General features: G+C 59.5%; 1 protein-coding gene across 2 annotated transcripts; it reads right to left on the reverse strand.

The window, feature by feature from the left end:
- Window positions 1-1,125: 1,125 nt before the first annotated feature.
- On the reverse strand, window positions 1,126-13,969 carry SORT1 (sortilin 1). 2 transcript variants are annotated; one of them, XM_069875749.1, is made up of 20 exons: window positions 13,817-13,969; window positions 11,728-11,787; window positions 11,347-11,420; window positions 11,129-11,231; window positions 10,852-11,016; window positions 9,762-9,835; window positions 9,520-9,569; window positions 9,186-9,313; window positions 8,934-9,078; window positions 8,490-8,645; window positions 8,212-8,318; window positions 7,842-7,944; window positions 6,350-6,518; window positions 6,048-6,238; window positions 5,434-5,623; window positions 5,209-5,325; window positions 4,617-4,728; window positions 4,269-4,375; window positions 2,455-2,578; window positions 1,126-2,353 (listed from the first exon to the last, which is right to left on the reverse strand). In XM_069875749.1, exons 1-20 carry the CDS (start codon window positions 13,961-13,963, stop codon window positions 2,339-2,341), a joined length of 2,337 nt encoding a protein of 778 aa, XP_069731850.1. In that variant the 5' UTR covers window positions 13,964-13,969; the 3' UTR covers window positions 1,126-2,338. The 2 variants fall into 2 exon arrangements, with proteins under 2 accessions (XP_069731850.1, XP_069731849.1); XM_069875748.1 differs by having other exon boundaries at window positions 9,186-9,316.
- Window positions 13,970-15,945: the final 1,976 nt, after the last annotated feature.

A 15,945-nucleotide genomic window follows, 5' to 3' on the forward strand; every position in this document is an offset into this window, starting at 1 on the left:
CAAATCGGCGTCCCCCGCCCCAGGCCCAGGGAGCCCTATTTCCTTTTGTAAGGAACGAAAGGCAGCAGGACCCTGCCTGGGACCTGGGGGGCACCCCCAAAATCACCCCTGGCCCCATACATCGCCTTTTCTGGGGTCCCTGGGGGTTGGGGGGAGCAGCCTGTGCTGACCCTGGCCAAGCATCCTTGGCCACGGTGCCAGGATGCGGCAACCCCAGCTCCATACATCACCCCTGACTCCCCAAAAATCTACCCCCCTCCAAAAAATCGCCCTTGACTATATAAATCAACCCTGAGCCCCCCAAATCCCCTTTTCTGGGGTCCCTGGGGGGCGCTGGTGGAGGTGCCTTCACTGGCATTGGCCGAGCATCCTTGGCCGTGGTGCCAGGAGGGCACCCTGACCCCCAAAATTGCCCCTGACCCCCATAAGTCCCCTTTTTGGGGATCCCTGAGGAGGGGGGTTGGTGATGGAGACGCCTTGGCTGCCACTTACCGAGCATTCTTGGCCGTGGTGGCCTCCCCCCATCCAGCTGGGACCAAGATTTGGCCTGTCCCCATCCCAGCACCCCCTGGACTGGTGCTGAGGGTCAGATCCTGACACCCCTACTCCCCAAAAAAAAATTAAAGAGGTGGGGGTGGCCCAGCCCCACCTCCTTGAGCACAGAAATGGGGTGGTGTCCCCCTGATCAGTGACACTGGGAGCATCCCTGTCCCTTCCCCAGGCCCTGGGTGACGCATGCTGCCCCCCCCCCCAGACTCTGAGCCGTCCCCCATCCTCCTGCAGCGAGTGCCAGCTGCTCCTGGAGGTGGGGGGCAGTTCTATGTCCTTTTTTTGTGTCCCCCCACCTTCACTTTTCTACGTGCATAGTCGTGCCCCCTCCTCGGTGTCGCGTGTGCCTCTGCTGTGGTTGATTCAAGTTGCCTTAAACCAGAATAAACGATAGTCTTTTTAATTACTGCCACCCCCGGGTCCACCCCCCTGCAGCATTGCCCCCCACTCAAGGGGTAACACCCCCCCCCCCCCCCAAATCCTCCCCCGACACAGATCAGGGCACACAGGGTCCGTTTTGGCTTTATTTCTAAGAACCCAAATATTGCAAATATACAGAAAAATACCAGTACAAAGTCATTACACATCCAGGTTTATTTACAGGACTCTGCGCCCCCCCCACTCCTCAAGCCAGATCAGGGGGTGGGGGGGGACCCGAGGGGGGGGCACAGGGCTATGGCTTTTAGTTCGGGGGGGGGGGTTACGCTGTGTCCCTGTCCCCAGGCAAGCCCCACGGGGACGCTGAAGCACATGCAAGAGGTGCTGGGGCTGTGCCCCCCGCTCCCTCCCGCTGGCATTCGGGGCGGGGGGGTTGTCTATGGCGGGGGGCAGGGCAGCAGGCTTTGCAGAGCCCCTGGGGAGAAGAGCGGAGGCCACGGGTGGTGAGAGCATCGCCCTGTTCGATAGCCATGGGGTGGGGGGTAAGTTGCTCTGCACCCCCATCTCCCTGCACCCCCCCAACCCAGCTGGATGGAGAAAGCGGGGGGGGGGGGGTCACATAAAGCCCTCGCCTCTCAGCCCAGAGCTGGGGGCTGCCAGGGGGGTGCAGCCCACCCCCCAAAATAAAGGGGAGATCCAGTGTAAGGAGACCGTAACAGTGCTGAGACCAAAACTGGGGGGGGGAGGCACCCCACGCGAGGGGGCTGCTCTCAACGCCCCCATTCTGCCTGCACCGCTGCCGGCTGAGGGTGGGGTCAGGGCTGTGGCCCCCTCCCCAGCCCCTCGTTAAAACGCTTCAAGCTTTAATTCATTATTGCTGCGTTCCCTTGGCCAAGGCCAGCCCGGGGGAAAGTGGGGGGCAGAGCCAGGCTGGAATCCCAGGGCCATGGGGACCCCCCCAACACCCAGCTGGGAGGCTCGGGGCAGGGTTTGGAGAAGGAAAGCGGAGACGGGAGCTGCAGGGAGTCTGGCTGCTGTCCCCCGAGCCCCCCAGCAGCAGCGACCCCGCGGGGCTCCCCCCATCCCCCTAGGGATGATGCTACTATGAGGGGGGGTTGGTTCAGGGGCCACTCCAGAAAAAAACAAAAAAACAAAAACAGCCCAGAAAAGGGAAAAATAAACCAAATAAAAGACCCTAAGAGCCACCACCCACACACACTCCCCACGCTGGAAGAAGTATTAAAGCGGAGTTAAGTTAAACCTCTGCGTGTGACCCCCCCCCCGGCAGCAGCAAAGCGGCCCCCGGCTGGAGCAGGTGGGGGCCTGTGGGCGCAGGGGGTTCCTGCCTGTGCGGTGGAGGTGGCAGTGTCCCTGCTGTGACGCTGTCCCCTGCCTCAGCACTGCTGTGCCGCTACTCCAGGAGGTCCTGGGGAGAGATGGGATTGCCACCTTTGGTGTCCCCAGAAGGGCCAGCGGGGGGGTTTGTCCCCATGGTGGGGGGTGGGGGGACAGGACCCCTGCGCTCACCTCGTCAGAGTCATCGTGGTAGCCCACTTTGGTGGCTGGGGAGCCGGGGTCCAGCGCCTCCATCCCCTCGACGCCGTTGGCCTCCGCATGCTGCCGGAGGACAGAGTAGCGATGGACCAGGAACCTGGTGGGAGCAGAGAGGGAGGGGGGGACATCACTACGCTGCCCCTACCTCTGGCAAAGCCCCCAGACCTGCTCAGCCTCGGTGATGGCAGCACCGGGACACACAGGCCACCCGGACAGCCCAGCTTTGCCAAGAAGCCTGGAAGCACAGAATCATTGTCTCGTGGAATCACCTAGTTGGAAAAGACCTTTGAGATCATCAATTCTAACCCGACCACTTCTAAATCAGATCCCTGAGCACTTCATCCACTCATCTGTTAAACCCCTCCAAGGGATGGGGACTCCACCACCTCCCTGCGCAGCCTCTGCCAGTGCCCGAGAACCCTTTCAGTGAAGAAATTTTTCCTGATGTCCAATCTGAACCTGCCCTGGCGCAACTTGAGGCCATTCCCTCTCTCCTGTCCCCTGTCACTTGGGAGAAGAGCCCAGCTCCCTCCTCTCCACAACCTCCTTTCAGGCAGTTGTAGACAGCGATGAGGTCTCCCCTCAGCCTCCCTGACAGGAGTTGGAAAGGAACCCCAAGGATCCCTGAGTCCAACTCCTGCCCCTGCACAGGACACCCCAATATTCAGACCATGGGCTGAAGACGCTGGCCCAATGCTTCTGGAATATTTGATTGCTTCCCTAGGAAGATGTTCAAGTGCTCCACCACCCTTTGCGTGAATAACCTTCTCCTAATGTCCAACCTAACTCTCCCCTGGCATCTTCCTGCTATCCCCTCAGGTCCTATCATGGGTTACCAGAGAGAAGAGCTCATAGCCTGCTTCTCCTCCTCCCCGAGTGAGAAAGCTGCAGAGGACAATGAGCCTCCTCTTCTCCAGGCTGGACAGACTCAGTGACTTCATCCACTCCTCACATGCTTAACCTCTAAATCCTTCCCCAACTCCATGCCCTCCTCTGGACACTCTCCAGTAGCTTTAGATCCTTTTTATCCTGTGGCACCCAAAACTACCCCCAGTGCTCAAGGTGGAGAACAGAGTAGGACAATCCCAACAACAGGACCCAAGGGAGTGGCACCAAGGGAAGTCTAGGTTGGACACTAGGACAAGGTTCCTCACCCAGAGGGTGGTGGAGCACTGGAACAATCCCTCCATTGCTGGCTGGTGATGTCGTGCTGGATGGATCCAGGACATGGCTGCCCTCTTGGCTACCAGGGCACTGTTGGCTCGTGGTCAACTTGCCATCAACCAGAACCCCAGAACCTTTCTGCAGGGCTGCTCTCCAGCCTCTCTCCCCCAGCCTGGCCAGGGTCACCACATCCCAGATGCAAAACCCAGCTCTTGCCCTTGTTAAACTCCATGTGGTTGGTTGTTGCCCAGCTCTCCAGTTTGCCCAGATCCTCTGCAGGGCCTCTTTGCCCTCAAGAGCTCCCCACAGTTTTGTGTCAGTCACAGAATCATAGAATCACTAGGTTGGAAGAGACCCACCGGATCATCGAGTCCAACCATTCCCATCAATCACTAACCCATGTCCCTCAGCACCTGGTCCACCCGTGCCTTAAACCCCTCCAGGGAAGGTGACTCAACCCCCTCCCTGGGCAGCCTCTGCCAGTGCCCAATGACCCTTTCCGTGAAAAATTTTTTCCTAATGTTCAGCCTGAACCTCCCCTGGTGGAGCTTGAGGCCAGTCATGGACAGCATCATCCCTGCCCTGTGGTGCAGAGGATCCTCAGCCACGACACCCCTCCTCACCTGCCCCCGCAGACGTATTTCTTGACAATAAGGACTCCGGCCACGGCGGTGATGAGCAGCACAGCCACCACGGCCAGGATGATGGGGGTGGAGCTGGTGGACGCTGTCTGTGGGGAGAGGAGGAAGCACCTGGAGCTGAAGAGCCCTCAAAACACACTCAGCACCCAGGGGACAAAAGCCATGAGGTCCCCCCCAGCACCCAGCCAAGATTCAGGCAGGAAAGAGGCCCCAGGCAGATTTCAGCACAACCGTCCTGCCCGATGCTCGTTTACTGGTTCCAGGGGTACCGGCAGGAGATGGCATCATCATGTCCGGCTGCTGTCATCACACCCGGTCACTGTCACCTACCAGCAGCTGGCTGGGGTTGAGGAAGTTGCTGGTGCATTTCTTCTTCATGTCTGTTTCCTTACGGCTTGGGTTCTCCCCTCCTGAACACTTGTCCCCAGGGATTTTCCGATACCTGGAGGAGGAGAGGTGATGCCTGGTGACCCCACAGCTCCCACAACGGCTTCCCAGGGATACAGCCTACAGGAGAGCTAGGGAGCGGCTCTTGATCAGGGAGGACAGGACAAGGGGGAATGGTTTTCAGCTGAAAGAGGGGAAGACTGAGATGAGATCTTAGGAAGAAATGTTTTGCTGTGAGGGTGAGGAGGCCCTGGTTGCCGCCCCATCCCTGGAGGTGTTCAAGGCCAGGTTGGATGGGGCTTGGAGCCCCTGATCCAGTGGGAGGTGTCCCTGCCCAAGGCAGGGGTGGAACTGGATGGGCTTTGAGGTGTCTTCCAACCCAAACCATTCCATGATTCCATGATCAGACCCAACCCAAGGTAACAGGGCAGAATGTTTCCCTGCTTGATGCAGGACAAAGGATTGCTGAGGCTTTGGGGATTCCACCCTGTTTCTCTCGACCCTGGCTCCAGTGTTGACACTGGTCAAGCTTTACCCGCTGGTCTTGAGCAGCTCTTGTCTGCCGTAGAGGCAGAATTCCAGGTCATGTCCCTTCAGCTCTGGCTGCTCCACACACACTGACTGGTTCTCTGGGCGGTAGTAGCCAAAATCGCTGCAGGAAGAAGCGGAAAAGGAGCTGAGACCTGGCTCAGGCCAAAGGAATGGGACATCTGGCTCGAAACAGGGGGGAGAAGGTGGGAGATGGGAGGATGGAGGCTACCAGAGGAAATCCTCCAGCGTGCAGGGACAGATGGATGGCTGCTTGGTCACCACGTAGTCCCGGCCATTCTGGCACACCGAGGACTTGCGGAGACGCCGGTATTGCTCCTTGTATCCCAGGATGCAGCCATCACTGGGGTCGCTTGGATCGCTGGAGTGGGCCAGCCAGATGGTGTAGTCCTTGTCCTCGCCTGCAGTGGGATGGAGCTCAATGGGACAGCCCGCGAGGGGATCCTGCGGACAGCACGGCCTCACCACGGTGCTTGGTAGGAGCAGCCCAGCACCACCACAAGCAGAGTGTGGGAACACCAACCACTCACCCCATCACACTGTCCCCGTGGTGAGGACAAAGGGTCACAGTCCCTGGGAGAGACTCAGTGAACAGCACCCGCACCAAGGGCTTCTGGAGAGAGTGACCCCCCAGCCCAGCCCTGGTTGTCCCCAGCCCAGTTCCAGTTGTCCCCAGTCCTGGCTGTCCCCAGCCCTGCTTGTTTCCAGCTCAGCCCCAGTTGTCCCCAGCCCCGGCTGTCCCCTGTCCCCAGCCCTTGTTATCCCCAGATCAGCCCTTGTTGTCCTCAGCCCTGGTTGTCCCCAGCCCAGCCCCACAGCACTCACAGGTCCTGCTGAGCAGCTCGCTGAAGTCGATGGTGTAGGAGACCCACTTGCGGGAGAGGAAGCTCCCACGGAAGCCCCAGATGCTGACGTTCATGGAGCGTGCGCCTGGCTCTGACGCTAGGCCCGTGAAGAAGATGGGCTCCTTGGAGAAAGTGTACTTGTACCAGCACTGCCCTTCGTCCGTTGAGAACCTGGCACATGAGGGGTCAATCAGCACCGGGGCAGCACGGGAAGGCAGCACTCCTTGCTCCCCTTTAGCTTGAAGCCCCCCCGCCAGAGCCATAAGGGAAGTGTGCACGTACTCGATGACGTTGACGGGTTGGATGGTGTGCTCGATGGCGACGATGAGACCACCTGAGTCAAGGATGGCGTAGTGGTGCGGCCCCTCCAGCATCCGCGCCCACGTGTAGCCCCCATCGTCCGAGATGTAGACGTCAGGGCTCATCACCGAGATGGCCCCCCCAACACTCCCTGCGACGCAGGACAGCATCAGGGGAGGGGTGACACACAAATCCAGCCACAAGCCGTGTCCCCAGCACTCCGTGTTGGGGCCAATTCGGTTTAATCTCTTTATGGTCTGGATGAGGGATCTGTGCACTCTCAGACCATTTGGAGATCACAGAATCATAGAATCACCACGTTGGAAAAGACCCACCAGATCATCAAGTCCAACCCTTCCCATCGATCACTAAACCACATCCCTCAGCACCTCATCCACACGTCTTTTAAACCCCTCCAGGGAAGGGGACTCAACCCCCTCCCTGGGCAGCCTTTTCCAGTGCCCAATGACCCTTTCTGTGAAAAATTTTTTCCTAATGTCCTGTCTGAACCTCCCCTGGCGGAGCTTGAGGTGGGAGTGCTCACAGGATCGTTCAGGTTCAAAAAGACCTTTAAGATCATCAAGTTTGATCATAAAACCATTGATCTGCTTGCGGGCAGGGAGGCTCTGGACAGGCTGGAGCGATGATCGAGGCCAGCAGGACGAGGTTCAACTAGGCTCAGTGTCAGGTCCTGCACTTGGGTCACAACAACCCGGGCAGCTCCAGGCTTGGGAAAGAGCAGCTGGAAGCCACCCAGCAGAAAAGGCCCTGGGGGTGCTGGCTGACAGCAGCTGAACACGAGCCAGCAGAGGCCCAGGTGGCCAAAAGGCCAACAGTATCCTGGCTTGGATCAGCCATGGGGTGGCCAGCAGGATCAGGGAAAGGATCAACTCCGGGCTCAAGGTGAGGTCGCACCTCGAATCCTGGGTTCCGTTTTGAGGTCTGGGCCCCTCAGTCCAAGACGGACATTGAGGGGCTGGAATATGTCCGGAGAAGGGGAAGAGTTGGGGAAGGGTCTGGAGCCCAGGGGTTCTGGGAGCAGATGAGGCACCTGGGGCTGTTTGGTCTGGAGGAGGCTGAAGGGAGATCTCATCACTCTCTGCAGCTCCTGAAAGGAGACTGGAGCCAGGTGGGTTTTGGTCTCTTCTCCCATGTGACAGGTGATGGGACAAGAGGAAATGGCCTCAAGTTGCACCAGAGCAGGTTTAGACTGGATACTGGGAAAAATATCTTGACTGAAAAGGGTTGCCAAGCACTGGCAGAGGCTGCCCAGGGTAGTGGTGGAGTCCCCATCTCTGGAGGGATTTGAAAGCCACGAAGATGTGCTAAGGGACAGGGTTCAGTAGCAGAGTTGGCAGTGCGAGGTTTACGGTTGGACTCAATGATCTTAATGGTCTTTTCCAATCTCAGTGATTCTGGGATTCTACGAGACACAGGCTCTGTCCCCACCACCCTCCCCAGTGCAGCTCGGTACCGTGGGCGATGACGATGCCGACAGCGTTGGGCTCCGAGAGCGGAGCCATGGGGACGTTCAGCTTCTGGGAGATGCTGTAGGAGGCGTGGATGTGGAGGCTGCACTGCAAGCACAAGAGGAGAACCATTTAGGAGCCCATGGGGAACAGGAAAGGAGGGAGGATTCACCCATCAACTCCCAGTGGGTGCTGGGGAGCGTTCCAGGCCCCCCCAGCCGGTTCAGGGCCCATAACCCACAGCCCACGCATGGCTGGTCCCGTGCCCTCAGCATCTCTGGCAAGGATGCAGGATGGAATCGCTCACCCCCAGGCATCCCCTCAGCAGAGGACACCCAGGGAAACAGTATTGGGGACTCACAGGGACAGACCCACCTCTTCCTTGCTCTTGGCTGTGGAGTCGCAGGTGGTGTTTTTGGGTTTCCTCAGCGGCACCCACTCCCCACCGCGGTCAAAGGTGATCACGGACTGGATGGAGTTGTCTGGTGGGAGGAGAAAGAAGAGTCAGTGGAGTCAGGAGGAGGTACAGTACATCCTCATCCACCTGCACAGGGCTCACGCTCCCCTCCAGCTGCTTCCAGGACCCAGAAACCCATCCCTGGGGAATCCTGCCACCAGCTTCAGGGTGGAGGGACGGAGACACGGCTGCCCACCTTCAGAGAGGACGCTGGTGATGTAGATACCCCGCAACGAGGTGACGTTGGTGAAGTCGGTCTCCCCGCCAGTGGTGGTGTAGAGGTGCCGCTCCAAAGACTTGGAGTAGACAATGCCGCGGTCATCGGAGGTGTAGATGGTGCCAAACCCTGTGTCTGCGAGGGGGACATGGAGACAGCAGTGAGTAGGGGAGGAGAGGTCGCTCCTGCGGGGCCACCACAGCCCAGCACTGGCACCAGCAAAACCCCAGCATGCTCAGGAAGAGGCAAAACCCTCCAAGTTCTGCCAAACAGTCTCTGTACGCCACAAACTGGAGCAAGCAGCCTCTAATTAGCAATGCCTTAATGAGAAAGTCCTTCCTCCAAGGCAGAGCAGAGCTACTGCTGAGTGGGGAGCCCTTCCGGTTGTCTCCAGCCCCAGGATGTGCCCTCGGTCCCACTCACCACCCGGCTCATCCACGTGCATGAACACCAGGTCATCATTAGCAGCAAGGATGGAGTAAAACTGCTCGTGGCTGACAGAGGGTAGCTGGGCCATGTTCCAGGTCTCGCCTTGGTCAAGGGAGACATGAATGCGCCTTGTGGTACCCTGGGGAACCAAAGCATCGTCATCCTTCATCCTCCTCGCAGGGAGAGGGAGGAGACGCTGGGGAGAGCTGCAGGCAGGGATGAGCCACCAGGGAAGGGAACAAGGACCTTTTCTGTCATGACGGAAGCGAAAAGAAAGCGTCCTCCCAGTCCAAAGGAATAAATCTTGGTGCCGATGACCTTGAAGGCTTTGCCGAAGTCGGAGGTTTTCTTTAGCTCCAGTAACCCCAGATCAGCTTCTTAAGAAGAAGGGACAGTGGATTAACGAGCCCAGAGCTGCCTCCAGCTTCGTCAGCGGTCGCTGGAGCCATGTATCCCCTCCTCAGTCCCAATACATCCCAATACATCCAGCTCCAGTGTCCCAGCTCTGAGTATTCCCAGCTGGGAGTTTCCCACAGCTCTCCCCAAGTGATAGAGCCACGATTCAAGATGAAGAACTTACTGCAGGAGTTGTTCAGGTAGGTGGTGAAGAAGATGGTGTCATTCGCACCCCTAGGGAAGAGAAAGGACGGGGGATACACACATAAAAGCAGGTGGGACACGGTTGACCAGGATGCCACCGCCTGCACCTTCACCCCATCGCCCCAAGGGGTTTGGGTGGGATCTCCCCCTGCCTGTTCAGGCTGCAAATCATCTGCTCTCCTCAAATTATCTGCCCCCTGCTCCAAGTAGGTGGCCACTCACCACTTCGCCAGACACACGGCTTTGTGGATCTCTTCCCAGTTCTCCCCAAAATCCTTGGAGATCCATAGGCCATTCTGTAAGAGCCCAGAGGATGGTTATGGTCTATAGTCCTCCACTCCCAGCAGCCCCCACCCCCCCCATAATTTTGGGGCTGCAAATCATTGAATCGCTAGGTGGGAAATGACCTTTGAGATCATCAAGTCCAACTGTACCTGTCCCAGATCCCTCAGCACCACATCCACCCATCTGTAAAACCCCTTCAGGGATGGGGACTCCACCACCTCCCTGGGCAGCCTCTGCCAGTGCCCAAGAACCCTTTCAGGGAAGACGCTTTTCCTGATGTCCAACCTGAATTTGCCCTGGCACAGCTTGAGGCCATTCCCTCTCTCCTGTCGCCTGTCACTTGGGAGCACAGACCAAAACCCACCTCACCACAAGCTCCTTTCAGGCAGTTGTAAACAGTGACGAGGTCTCCCCTCAGCCTTGTCTTCTCCAGGCTAAACAACCCCAGGTACCTCAGCTGCTCCTTGTAAAACTTGTTCTCCAGACCCTTCCCCAGCTCCATTCCTCTTCCCTGGATGAGCTCCAACCTCTCAATGTCCTTCTTGTAGTGAGGGGCTCAAAACTGAACCCAGGAGTCGAGCTGGATCTCTTCCCTGCTCCTGCTGGCCACCCCATGGCTGATCCAAGCTAGGATGCCACTGGCCTTCGTGGGCACCTGGGCCACTGCTGGCTCATGTTCAGCTGCTGCTGACGAACACCCCCAGATCCTTTTTCTCCAGGCAGCTTTCCAGTTTCCCCAAGCCTGGAGCTGCATGGGGTTCTTGTGTCCTAAATGCAGGACCTGGCACTTGGCCTGGTCGAACCCCACCCTGCTGGTCTCAGCCACGGATCCAGCCTGTCCAGATCCCTCCGTAGATCCTCCCCACCCTCAAGCAAATCCACACTTCCCCCAACCACGTCCCCCTGCCTCCTCCAAGTACGGGAGGTCCAGGACACACAGCCCCAACCCGGCTGATCCATGGGGAAGCACCACTGGGAAGCTCCACCATCCCCTGCGAGGGTCTCATCCTGCTCCCCCGAACCTCACCTCGGTGCTGAGGGCAAGCAGGAGGTCAGAGTTCTGGGGATGGTAGGTGATCTGCACCAGCGGGTGGAAGGGCAAATCCGTCTGGACGAAGTTCTTGGCAAAATCAGACGAGCGGAAGATCCTGCCCCCTCGGCTGCCACCGGAGACGTCGCCCGTCAGGATGACCTGGGGGCAGGGGAGGAGAAAGTTCAGCCTCAAGAAAGACCCCTGCGACCCCCAAACTGGGGAGGCTGCAGGGTGCAGAGCAGGGGGCTGGCTGGTAGCTTCCCCCTCCCACCTTGCCCGAGTTCTCGGGGCCGATGGCCATGCCAAACTCAGTGCGGATGAAGGTGTTGTTGATGAGGCTGGTGATGTCCTTGAAGGTTTTACCATAGTCCTCGCTGGAAGGAAGGAATTGCAGCGCTGTGATTAGGAGGGGGTTTAGGGGGGACGGGGTGGGGGGCTTCCTAGTGCCCACCAGGGGTTCCCTGCAGCCAGGGAGAGGAGGGGGCTCACCTGCGGTAGAGCTTGGACTGCCCAAAGCTCATGATCACCAGCGGCACTTGGAACGTCGTCAGCACCAGGATGACCTGGGCAGGCAAAGGAGGGGTCACAGCCAGGCACCTGCCCCCACCCCCCCCGCAGCCAGGGAGAAGAGACCCCCCTCTCCCCAGTATCCCCTTCCCCAGTGAACCCCCTTTCCCAGCACCCCCTCCTTCTCCAGGTACCCTCCTTCCCCCCTCCCCAGCCCTCCCCTCTCCCCAGCGCCCCCTTCCAGGTGTCCCCCCGCCTCCATCTCCATCTCAGCTCCAGGTCCCCCAGCCCCACAGCCTCCCAGGCAGGAGAGGGGCCACTAATGCCCCTGCCCCCACGACGGGGCAGCCCCCCAAAACTCACCCCAGTGCTGTCGCCCACCCAGGAGAGGGACACGGAGCCACTGAGGTCATCGAAGACGCACTGCAAGAGAGAGAGAGACATGGAGGTGACACTGGACCCCCCCAAAACCAGGCAGGATCAGCTCTGAACCCCCCCAAACTGGGCAGGGTCAGCTCTGAACTCCCCCAAAACCAGGCAGGATCAGCTCTGAACCCCCCCAAATGAGGCAGGGTCAGCTCTGAACCCCCCCAAACCGGGCAGGGTCAGCTCTGAACCCCCCCAAACCGGGCAGGGTCAGCCCAGAGACGCCCCCAAACTGGGCAGGGTTAGCTCTGAACCCCCCCTAAACCGGGCAGGGCTAGCCCAGAGACCCCCCCAAACCGGGCAGGGTCAGCTCTGAACCCCCAGAAACAGGGCAAGGTCAGCTCTGAACCCCCCCCAGGGGACACCAGGGTCCCCTCCACTGCTGCTGTGGGCAGGACTGGGGTGGACAAGGCTGGCAGTGGTTGGGGACACTGGGGGTGTCCCCACCCTCCCCACAGCCCGCGCTGGGGGGCACACACCTCCTAACTGGGGGGAAACGGGGAAAGGAGGGTTAAGTGGCAACCGAGCAGTGATAGGAGTGGCCAAACCGGGCTGGCAAAGCCACCCAGTGGCAACCAGCCAGGCAGAGCCAAGAGCCACCAGAGCCTGGCACAGATCCCGTACGGATCCCAGCACGGATCCAGAGCAGATCCCACACGGATCTCGCCTCCAGCAGCTCCAGCCCCAGGTTAACGTTCAACCCCCGCCAAGGTCAGGATCCCCAGTGCCCTGTGTCTGTCTGTCTGTCTGTGCTGCCCCCTGCCCACCGTCTGTCTGGGGGAGCTGGGGGTGTCTGCTCCCCACTGAGAGGGGGTGGTCAGGCCAGTGTCTGTCTGTCTGTCTGTCTGTATCAGGGGAACGTCCATCAGTCCCGGCCCAGTGGGCACAGGGGAGCAGCGTCTGTCGGTTCATCCCAGGGAATGTGGGGAGGGGGAATGTCTGTCCATCTGTCCCAGAGGGTCCAAGGAAGGTGATGTCTGTCTGTCTGCCCATTACAGGGTATGTCTGTCAGTCCATCCATCCCATGGGATGTAAGGGGGATAGGTCTGTCTGTCCCCACTCCCACCCCCCTCCTCGAGAAACCACCTGCCCACCCAGGATTGGGGCAGGCAGGTGCTTGTCGGTCGGTCCATCTGCCCAGCCCACAGGGTGCCGGTTGGGGCGGGGTGTGTCTGTCCGTCTGTCCGTCTGTCCTGAACAGCATGTGCTTCTGTCTGCCTGTCCTTGTGGAGGCACTGGGGGTGTGGAGGGGGCACGATGTTCACTCCTAAGGCCGGCTTATAGAATCATAGAATCACCAGGTTGGAAGAGACCCACTGGATCACTGAGTCCAACCATTCCCATCGATCACTAACCCATGTCCCTCAGCACCTCATCCACCCGTCCCTTAAACCCCTCCAGGGAAGGGGACTCAACCACCTCCCTGGGCAGCCTCTGCCACTGCCCAATGACCCTTTCCATGAAATTTTTTTTCCTAATGTCCAGCCTGAACCTCCCCTGGTGGAGCTTGAGGCCATTCCCTCTCGTCCTGTCCCCTGTCCCTTGGGAGAAGAGCCCAGCTCCCTCCTCTCCACAACCTCCTCTCAGGGAGTTGGAGAGAGCAATGAGGTCTCCCCTCAGCCTCCTCTTCTCCAGGCTAAACACCCCCAGCTCTCTCAGCCGTTCCTCATAAGGCCTGTTCTCCAGCCCCTTCCCCAGCTTTGTTGCTCTTCTCTGGACTCGCTCCAGAGCCTCAACATCCTTCTTGTGGTGAGGGGCCCAGAACTGAACACAGGATTCGAGGTTTGGTCTCCCCAGTGCTCAGTCCAGAGGGAGAAGAACCTCCCTGGCCCTGCTGGTCACACCGTGTCTGATCCAAGCCAAGATGCCATTGGCCTTCTTGGCCACCTGGGCCCCTGCTGGCTCATGTTCAGTCGCTGTCAACCAACACCCCCAGGTCCCTCTCCTCCAGGCACCTCTCCAGCCAGACTTCTAGTCTGTAGCACCGCTCTGTCTGTCTGTCCGTCCGTCTCCCCCCCCCGCTCACCTGGTGCGTGTTGTTGCCGAGGACGGCGAGGTCCCCCCGCAGCCCGCCGCACGCCTCGCCCCCCGCCAGCCCCGGGGGTCCCCTCAGCGCCGCTGCCAGCCCCGCCGCCAGCGCCAGCGCCGCCGCCGCCGCCCCGCGCGGCCCCATGGCGCCTCCGCCCGCGCCCGCCCCGCGCCCGCCCCCCGCCGCCATTGGCCGCGCCCCGCCTGGACTCGCCCCCGCGCCCCCATTGGTCGATCACCGACTGGCCCCGCCTATCAAGAGCAGCCATTGGTCAGACATCCTAAGGCCACGCCCCTTTATTGGCCGCTCACCGCCTGTCCCCGCCCACCCAGCGCAGCCATTGGCCTATCACAGTGTGGCCACGCCCCCCGCCTCGCACCGCCCCTCTCCTCCTCTGATTGGCGGAGGGACGTAGCACGATGCGTGCGAGCCCGCCCTGTGCCGTTTGACCCCCGGCTCTAACCTGCCTAGCGACAGCCGCTGATTGGCGGAGCCGAGCGATTTTTCTGATTGGCTCAAGCCACAGGTAGCCCCGGCGGGGCTCGGCGCCCCTTCACTAAGTGCGGGCGGTCACGTGCTCGGGGACCCGGCCGGGAGGGGGGGGACAAGGGACAGCAGTGTCCCCCATGGGGACTCTGAGGATGCTGGGGGGCACAGCCTGCGGGGGGGGGACACAAGGGACAGCAGTGTCCCCCATGGGGACTCTGAGGATGCTGGGGGAGGCACAGCCTGCGGGGGGGTGGGCACAGGGGACAGCAGTGTCCCCCATGGGGACTCTGAGGATGCTGGGGGGGCACAGCCTGCAGGGAGGGGGACAGGGGACTCTTCTCAAACTCATTGTCATAAGAAGCAGGGAAAGGTTGTGAATATGTATAGGTGTTTTTTTGAATTTTATGAATACGTAGCACTGCTGTATAAAGCCAAGACAAGCTGCCACGATGGGCATGCACGTCTTTTTTTGAGAAATAATTCTCCTGTGCATCTCAGCGCTGAATAAACATACCTACTTTATAACTTCATAAGTTATAAAGCCATGACCCTGCGTGTCCGTGTCCCCCCAGCCCGGGCTGGGGACACTGAGGCTGCTGCAGGGGAGAGCACAGCTGGTAGGGGAGGGAGAGGGGGACAGGGACAGCAGTGACACCCCCTCCAGGACAGGGCAGACAGACAGAGCTAAGGGGTTTCCTGCTGGATGGTCGCACCCTTGCACATCATCGGGCTGGAGCACAGGCTGTGGCAACCCCAGAAAAGACCCCAAAAGGAAAGGACTCCAAAAGATCCTGTCTGTGCCCACTCTCCCAGCTCAGGGAAGGGGCCGGTGGGGAAGGGGGCCCTGAGCTCTCTACCCTAGTGTCTCAGCTCCACAGCGGGGATTTCACCTCACTCCTCATGCCAGCGTCAGCCTCGATGGGGTCCTGCTCACCCTCCCTCCAGGCTCTCCTGTCCACGAGGGAAATGTTCACTGTACTGCTGTGTCATACTTCCACCTTTTTTCTCCCTCCTCTCCCCAGAAAAGAGGCTAGCTACAAGTTTGATGCGTGACCGACAGCAAAGGCATCAAACACCGGTTCCCACTCTCCTCATACCCTTGCCATTCGCTATGGTCGCTCTGGAAAGAGCCTCAGCTTCTCCCTTGCCAAGAGAGATCAGATAAGGAGCACAAAGCCTCAATTTTCACTTGCCAAGAGGCCGCTTGCGTGATGTTGCCACCAGCGAACCATGTGATGAGGGCAGGGCATAAAGGACCATTTTCTGCCTGAGCACAGCGTGTGGAAGAATTAGCTTTTTGTGTTTCTTGGGACATAAACAAGCCTGGAAGGAGCACTGCCTCCTGGAACAGCCCGGCTCTCAGTAGGACAGGGTGGTTTACTCCGGCTGGGACACCCATCAGGCTCTTTCCCAAAGGAGGAGGGAACACAACAGAGCTCTGAGACGATACAAAGCGCTGAAGCATGTTAAAGATAATTACACCTTCCAGATAGCCAGCAGCTGATAGCAGCCCCAGTTTCACTTCTGGGGCGGTTTCACTCCGGGTGGTGCCCTGGATGTCATCCTGGCCTGCTGGATATTCAGGACAGGGGAGCTCCCACGCCAGAGCCGCCCGCGTCTCTGCCTCAGATCCACGA

Source organism: Phaenicophaeus curvirostris, chromosome 24 (genome assembly GCF_032191515.1).
Source record: "Phaenicophaeus curvirostris isolate KB17595 chromosome 24, BPBGC_Pcur_1.0, whole genome shotgun sequence".
In the NCBI taxonomy this organism is placed as follows: Eukaryota; Metazoa; Chordata; class Aves; order Cuculiformes; family Cuculidae; genus Phaenicophaeus; species Phaenicophaeus curvirostris.

Coding starts and splice junctions, on each gene's coding strand:
- SORT1 (XM_069875748.1), bottom strand. CDS start 13,963: ATGGGGCCGCGCGGGGCGGCGGCGGCGGCGCTGGCGCTGGCGGCGGGG. Junction 11,232..11,346: donor CAGTCCAAGCTCTACCGCAG/GTGAGCCCCCTC, acceptor CCTTCCTTCCAG/CGAGGACTATGGTAAAACCT. Junction 2,579..4,268: donor AAATACGTCTGCGGGGGCAG/GTGAGGAGGGGT, acceptor TGCTCCCACCAG/GTTCCTGGTCCATCGCTACT.